At 43.8% G+C, this 7382-nt stretch overlaps 1 protein-coding gene across 1 annotated transcript; it reads left to right on the forward strand.

Annotated features, from left to right (window-relative positions):
• The first annotated feature begins 4274 nt into the window (after nucleotides 1-4274).
• On the forward strand, nucleotides 4275-6561 carry foxj1b (forkhead box J1b). The gene is made up of 2 exons (XM_069665115.1): nucleotides 4275-4862; nucleotides 5695-6561. The coding sequence occupies exons 1-2, from the start codon at nucleotides 4275-4277 to the stop codon at nucleotides 6559-6561; spliced, it is 1455 nt and encodes a 484-aa protein (XP_069521216.1).
• The last annotated feature ends 821 nt before the right edge of the window (nucleotides 6562-7382 follow it).

Below are 7382 nucleotides of genomic sequence, written 5' to 3' on the forward strand. Positions count from 1 at the left end.
TGGGAGAATAGGATGTTGGAAATATTGGAAACAGTGACACCTGCTGGTGAAGGGGAGGACATGAAAAAAGAGCAATAAATGTAACACTGGGGGAATTTGAGGTCATGGTAATAAAACCGTGTTTTAATTGCACAAATATTTAGAGAAATACTCAATAGCCAACACATTTGTATTCCAATGTCCTTTGATGTGCTAAATCTGGCTAATAGTCTACAGTTCAATGTTACTTACAGCTCATTTGATGCCATTACTAAACTTAAACAAGGAAAAATATAGCATCTAACTAAATGTTTTTCAACCATAAAAGTTGCTGAAAACATTAATTAGCAGTATATCGCTTTACTGTCAGATAAAAATATAAATCTTAACCCAAGAGCAGAGAGAGTAACCACAAACTGGAAATCAAAAGAGGAAGACACAAAATTTATGGCAACCAAAAGAAAACAGTTTGTGTGGTCAATGTTTGACAAGTGAGGTGCTGGTAGAACACACTTCCTCCTACAGTGTAAAACATTCAATAAAAAAAAAGTGAACATTAACTCTGTGTTTCAGGTTTCAAAGAGCTTAATGGCCTAAAAATTTAAAACACTCCAAGGAAAGAGATGTTGTGTATATTGCTACTCAAATATGCTACTTAACATATCCCAACCTGAGGGACATTGAGTTATACTTAAACACAGATGGTTTAAACGTTGATATATTGCCAATTTTTTATATCGTCCTAAAATTTGATCTTTTTGTACTTAAATGCTTTGCCAAAACCCTGGGTATTGAAACATTGAACTAAATTAATGAAAAGAATTACATCACTCATATGCGTAGTTAAGAATCAGGCTATTGTCAGTAGCTGGCTAGCTTAGCCTAACACAAACAGTGGCTAACGTGGAATTAGCTAGCCTGGCTTGGTCAAAAGATAACAAAATTCATCCTACAAACAAATAAGAAACATTTTAAATGTGTGACTGTTAGAGATGCTGGTATTTGGATTTTATAACATTCTGGAAATGCTTGCTTCAACTTCCCCACTTCCTCTTTCAAGCTAACCTAGCTAGCCTGCTAGTGGTAGCCTCATTGTAACACACAGACATGAGTGGGCTAACTCTCAAGGAAACATTTATAAGGAGATAGTTCTCAGTTTAAGACTCTCAGAACCGCAAACTCTTCCTAAACAGGGTTGAAATCAAGCCTCCTCTTCATCATGTGTGTTTATGCTAAATTTGAGTGCTATATCAACAGCAAAGCTCAAACAAGATGTGGCAACAGGTAACATTTTGTGTTCAGGACCTCTGATATCTGCACAAGCTGGTTTGGTCACCACCTTTTCCCCTAAAAAATGTTTTTGCAGCCAAATAAGTTAAATTTAGTTCATTAATAGATTTTTTTTCCTGAATTAAAACACCTGCTAAGGTTAAAAGTGCTATTAACAAGAAATACATACTGGTATAATAGTCCTCCACGGCACCCCAATTCCTCTCATCAGATCTACTGTATCTACGTATATTGTATGTGGGCTTAGTTCCTTCTGAAGGAGAACCTGGCAACAATTAGGACAGCTGTCCAAACATTTGCCCGTCTCAGCAGCAAACCCTGTGTCAAGAACCTGAACAAACCTGAAGACATTTTTTAAATCAGGCCTCCTTGACGGGACGCAGCAGCTGGCCTGACGTATCCGGGTCCTTAAAGTGTTTCAGTATAGATTTTGCCGCTCATCCATCCTCCGCGCCTTACAGTGAATGCCAGCTCTTGTAGGCCTCTCTCACACTTCAAATCTTTAAGCTGAGCAGATGTGTTTAAAATCTGTTTAAAAGAGGAAGAAGGAAATTCTCAGGCTTTATAGGAGCAAGAGCAAATACATGAAAAGCCACGAGGAAAATCTAGGAACACGATGAGCAAGGTTGACAAAAGTTTTACCAAGGTAGACAAAGATAAACTGGCATTGAAGGGAAGGAGACAAAATACACACGGGGTAATCAGACACAGGTGGGACTAACGAGACACAGGGGAACACAATCACAAAGGCAGGAAGTGAGCATTACAAAAGGTAATAAATTACAAAATAAAACAGGAAATGATTACTGAGCAACAAAATACAAATGAAATACACACCTAAAGAAGACTCTTGACAATAAAGGCCCGATTATATATGCACCCAAGGAAGGAAACTTTTTCATCATGTTAGTATATAGCCTGGTTCAGGATATATAGCCTTCTATTATCAAGAAAAGTGCAGTGTAAGTACAAACCCTTGCATTTTATATGCCCATTCATTTCATGTCATGTGTATTAATTAACTGTATGTCTTCTTCTTATACTGTATAATAAACAATCCAGGGCTACACAGAATACTACACGTTGATTGCAATGGTAGCTTTTTGATAAGACTTGTCAAGCTGTCTTATTTATGACGTGTGCAGTGAAAACATGCATTGCCCACATCTCTGTAAGGGTCATGCATGGTGCATCCCCTGTATGAAAAGAAATACAGTGAAAATCTACAATGAACACTGGGGCTTATTTAAAATGCAGTCTTATTTACTTGAGTGCCCCCGTACATGTAACAATCAGTGTTCTCTCACCTGCAGGGCCTCCATGCTGCCTGTGGCACCAGTAGATCTCTGCCATTATTTGTGGCTTTGCACTCAGGTGTAGCTGCAATGCATTGTTTGTCCACTGAGTGGCAGTGTTTCCTCATGATTTACACTGACTCCAACGTTCACTTCTGCAGACACAGGATTCATGTTGTCCAGCAATCTGTTTTCGGTGCACCTGTTCGGATGGTGACACTGAGAGCGACTAATTAGAATGATTATTTTTAGTATAATAAACATAAATCGTAAATGACAACATTTAGTTATTATTTCTATATTTAAAATATTTTACTCTTTTTTTATGGTGTTTTAGTTAAAGAATATCAATCTGGAAAAACATGACATAATCAGAAATAAATGGTCAACTAAGGGTCCGCATATCTGGGCTTGAATAAAAGTGGAATGGGGATCCACACACTTTGTTCTTACGTTACAAACATGTCTCTATATGGAGGCGTAACTACACTATATTTTATACAATATCACTCATCAATTGGATTACAAAGTTCCATTTTTCCTACAGGTGTTTTATGTGTCTGGGCTGAAAGGTCCATTCATGTATTCAAGTTTACATTAAGCACACAATCAAGCGTTTGGTGTTTTTTGCAGTATCTTTTTCTGGTGTAAATCCACAGAAGGGCACAATTTAAATGTAATTAACTGTAACTCAAAATCAGCATTTAATTGTGCACAACAGCTGGAATTCAATCAGCGCTTGTCTTTTCACATTTGAAAAGCATCATTGTCGCCCACAGTTAAAAGACAAGGTAAATACAGGCCTATCAGTTTAAGTTGGCTGCTTTCTTTGCAAGTGTGCTACAAGCGGGACCTGTGGCGCGTGCTTTCAGCGGCAGGGAGGAGGGGAGGGGTGACGTGCCGCGCGCCGCAGAGGTCACATTTCAGCCTGTTTCCGGGATGAAGACAAAGATTAAAGACAAAGAAACGACAAAGTGACTGTCCTGGTGTAAACTTGTTGCGCACTCACTCTATCGACATTTCTGTGGATGCTCCTCCTTTTGTGTGTGTGAGTGAGTTTGTGACTGATGGAGAGAGAGTGTGTGTGTGTGTCTATGTGTGTGTATATGCTGAAGTGAAACCTGGAGAAGCAAGGATAGCCAGCCAATCAGAAATCCCCTCGGGCGTTTAAAGGGATGGTGGGCAGTCTCTCGGGCTTTATGAGCGACTTATTTTGCATCCGCCACACATTCTCACGTCTTGACCTCCCATGGACACTCGCGCAGAGCTGAGCGTTTGAATGAGCAACATCCTTATTTTGCCCAGTCGGCATGGATCTGTCCTGAGTGGCGTTTTTCGCTCTTCTTTTTTCCCTGTATGAGCTCTTACTGGATGCTACTTGCCCTCCCCCCGCTGCACTTGTTGCGCAGAGACTGGATGCGCCGCTGAGACCTTGGAGAGGAGAGGAGGGGACGGACTGCAACAGGTGCACACTGAGAATCTCCTCCGAAAAGGCTGCACCGGAGGTAGGAGCATTACGCATCAATTTTGCAATTTGAGGGATCGGGCTAATATCGGAATTCTTGGATCAAACAATAGTTATTTTGTGGTGATTTATTTTGCATTTGGGTGATTTTTGTTTTCTTTGACTTTTTCCCTCAAGATCAAACAAAACTTTAAATGCCGATCTGAGGATCTTTCTTCACCCCTCACCTCGCGCACAAACCCAGGATGCCGGTTCTCACGAGCCCCGACATCGCCAACAAGTTTAAGCAGAAATGGCTGGCGGTTTACCCGGATGACCCAGTCACCGGCTCCGACTCTGCCCCCCTGGACGACAGCCTCACCAGCCTCCACTGGCTCCAGAATTTCTCCATCCTCAGCGCGGACCCGGAGCGACCGAACGGAGCCGGACCGGGCTGCCCGTCCACCCAGCAGCACCTCTATCTAAAGCGGCTCGGCTTCCCCAGAGGAGGCACCGACTCTCCGTCCAGCCCGCCGGCCGGAGACACAGCCTCCACCGGGATGCCTTTGTACCTGGGCAGCCCTGTTACCTCCGGCAGCGATTCCACTGCTGCACCGCGGTTCGCCAATTGCGCACATCCGGGTACCAGCTTCCCACAGATCCCCATCCAGGCTAGTCCACCTGTAGAGATCGACTACAAGACAAACCCCAAAGTGAAACCGCCTTATTCCTACGCTTCTCTCATCTGCATGGCGATGCAAGCTAGCAAGCAGCCCAAAGTGACTCTGTCCACCATCTATAACTGGATCACGGAGAATTTCTGCTACTACAGACACGCGGAGCCCAGCTGGCAGGTAACCGAGACTCTAACTCTTCTTCTATTATTGATGAGTCAGATAAATGGCGAGGTGAGGGAGAGGAGGGTGAGCAATTGATCTCATTGTCACCATCAGACACCACATTTTTATACTGTAGACAAAAAATACTTCAAAATAAAAGACAGAAAGTCTTTTGGCTTTTATTTTGGAGGAACTTTTTAATCATTACCTTCATTCCCTGTGTTTTCTCGTCTAAATTTCTTGTCTTGCAAAATTTGGATCTATTTTTTGCTCTTATTTTCCTCCGTTTGCTCCTATATGAAGAACTTCGGGCTGCACGTTTGTATGAAAATTGCTGTATAAATAGAGTTCAGTTTTATCATTGTAGGGAGATGCAGGCCTGCAGGATTAGAGTCTAATTTCAGCCTTTCATGATTTCCATGACAAGTGTTTGTTAATGCAAGAGTCTCAGAAATTTCCATCTTCCCAGAGAGTGCTCATACAGGTTTTTTTTTGCCTGATGGGAATCATGATGGGGCGAAGAAAGCACTCTAATTTGTGTGTGTGTGTCTGTGTGTGAGAGAGTGTTAATGAGGGCTCCTGAGAGAGATGGCAGCTAAGCACAGCTGATCATGTTTGAAATGCACAGAGCTGCCTGTTACTAGAAAGCCTCATTAGGTACATTTGCTTTCCTATACAAACAACAACAATACTCCCCCTCCCCCCCTCCTCCTCCTCCTACTCCTCGTCGGCTCCCTTACAAAAAGACAATCTGGCACGTTCTTTTTTTTGCATGACTAACTCAAATTCTGCTCAAAGCCAGTGGGATCCTGCTAATTACCCCTGTTTTTTTCTGTCTTTGTTGCAGAACTCGATTCGTCACAACCTGTCCCTCAACAAGTGTTTCAAGAAGGTCCCCCGGCAGAAAGATGAGCCGGGGAAGGGGGGCTTCTGGCAGATTGATCCGCAGTACGCCGACATGTTTGTCAACGGCATCTTCAAACGCAGGAGGATGTCTGCCAACCACTACAACGGCAGCAGCGGTGGCCCTCACAGACAGAGCAAACTGCTTCAGGGTTATCACAGCGCCCAAAATGGCTGCCCTTACACAGCGGTGGGCGGCAAACAGAAGCACATTTCCTCTAAAAGCAGCAAGACGACGAGGGGGGCGGAGTCTCCTCTTCTGGCGACAGACGCCCACAAAGTGGACATCCTGAGGGGGGACTTTGACCTGGCGTCCGTGTTCGATGACGTCCTAAGTGGGAACTGTAGCACCTTCGAGGATTTGGACATCAACACCGCGTTGAGCTCCCTGGGGTGCGACATGGAGGTCACCCTGCAGGGGAGGCAGCAGCACCCAGCGGGGCTGGGGAGGTGGCTCGGAGGAGGGGACGTCATGAGTCAGAACCAGCACCTGAACCATCATCAGCCCTACGCTTACATGGAGCTCAACCCTCCTAACATGGATTGCACAGGCAGTGTGGGACAGGTTCACCTCCTGCCGCAGCAGCTGGACCAGGATCAGCTGCTCCACAGCCAGCACCACCTGCAGCAGCAGTTCGACGAGCCCGCCGCGCTGTTCCCGGAGCAGCCAGAGGAGGCGGTGCTGCAGCCGTGGGAGGAGATCAAAGAAGAGGCGCAGGCGATTCCTCTGACTCTGGATCAGGGCTTCGGCCTGTGCGAGGGCTTCTTCACAGAGATGCAGCCATGGGAGCGAGTGGAGGCCTATCTGTGACCTTTGACCTCGAACCCCACTGACATTGATTATTAACTCACAATCGCCTGAACATCTCTGATAATTGTCCAAACTCTTTATCCCTCTGGCGACCTCAAATCATTCCTCAATTCGCAGCATTTGTGATTTATTTTTGCAACACTTACTTGTATTTTTGTTAAATACAAACAAACTTCTTTCCTGCAGTAGAACTGTGAAACTGGCAAAAAACAATGCCCTTAAAAAATGCATTCATCAGACTACAATGATGATGTTGGGCAACATGATTTAGGAATATTTCCTGCCATAGACTCCTATTTCTTCCTCAGGGAGTCGTTTGATTGGCAGGAAGTAGTGCATAATATGACAAAACGCTATCAAGCACGAGGAAAGACATTAAAACATCTTTTGTAAACCAAATTAAATTTTCATGTGGAATGCAAAGGATTATCGAGTGAAAGCATTTTTTTTCCTTCTGGAAGAGGAAAAGCCGATGCAAAAAACAGGACATGCTTATCTTGTATTTTGTTGAACAGCTCAGATATCAGGCAGCCGGTTGTAAGAGAATTAATCAAATGAGTGCTGAACTGCAGCTTTGTTATTTTTTGATGATGAAATGATGACAAAGCAAAGAAAACCCGACCACCCTCTTTCAAAGCACTCTCCACAACAAGCACTGTCGGACTGAGAGGACACGTAGGAGTCTATTTTGCTACATGAGCATTCAACCTTTTTGTACTAACATGCAGTAAAATCCGCCATTCATCTCAGATGTCTTTGTCATGTGATGATGGAAGTTATCAAAGCAGGATTGAGAAGAGAAAACTTTAAATCATAGTCTG

Source organism: Semicossyphus pulcher, unplaced genomic scaffold, assembly GCF_022749685.1.
Source record: "Semicossyphus pulcher isolate SPU_LCO1_2020_fin unplaced genomic scaffold, fSemPul1.0.p SCAF_16, whole genome shotgun sequence".
NCBI classification, from domain to species: domain Eukaryota; kingdom Metazoa; phylum Chordata; class Actinopteri; order Labriformes; family Labridae; genus Semicossyphus; species Semicossyphus pulcher.

Coding starts and splice junctions, on each gene's coding strand:
- foxj1b (XM_069665115.1), top strand. CDS start 4,275: ATGCCGGTTCTCACGAGCCCCGACATCGCCAACAAGTTTAAGCAGAAA. Junction 4,863..5,694: donor ACGCGGAGCCCAGCTGGCAG/GTAACCGAGACT, acceptor TCTTTGTTGCAG/AACTCGATTCGTCACAACCT.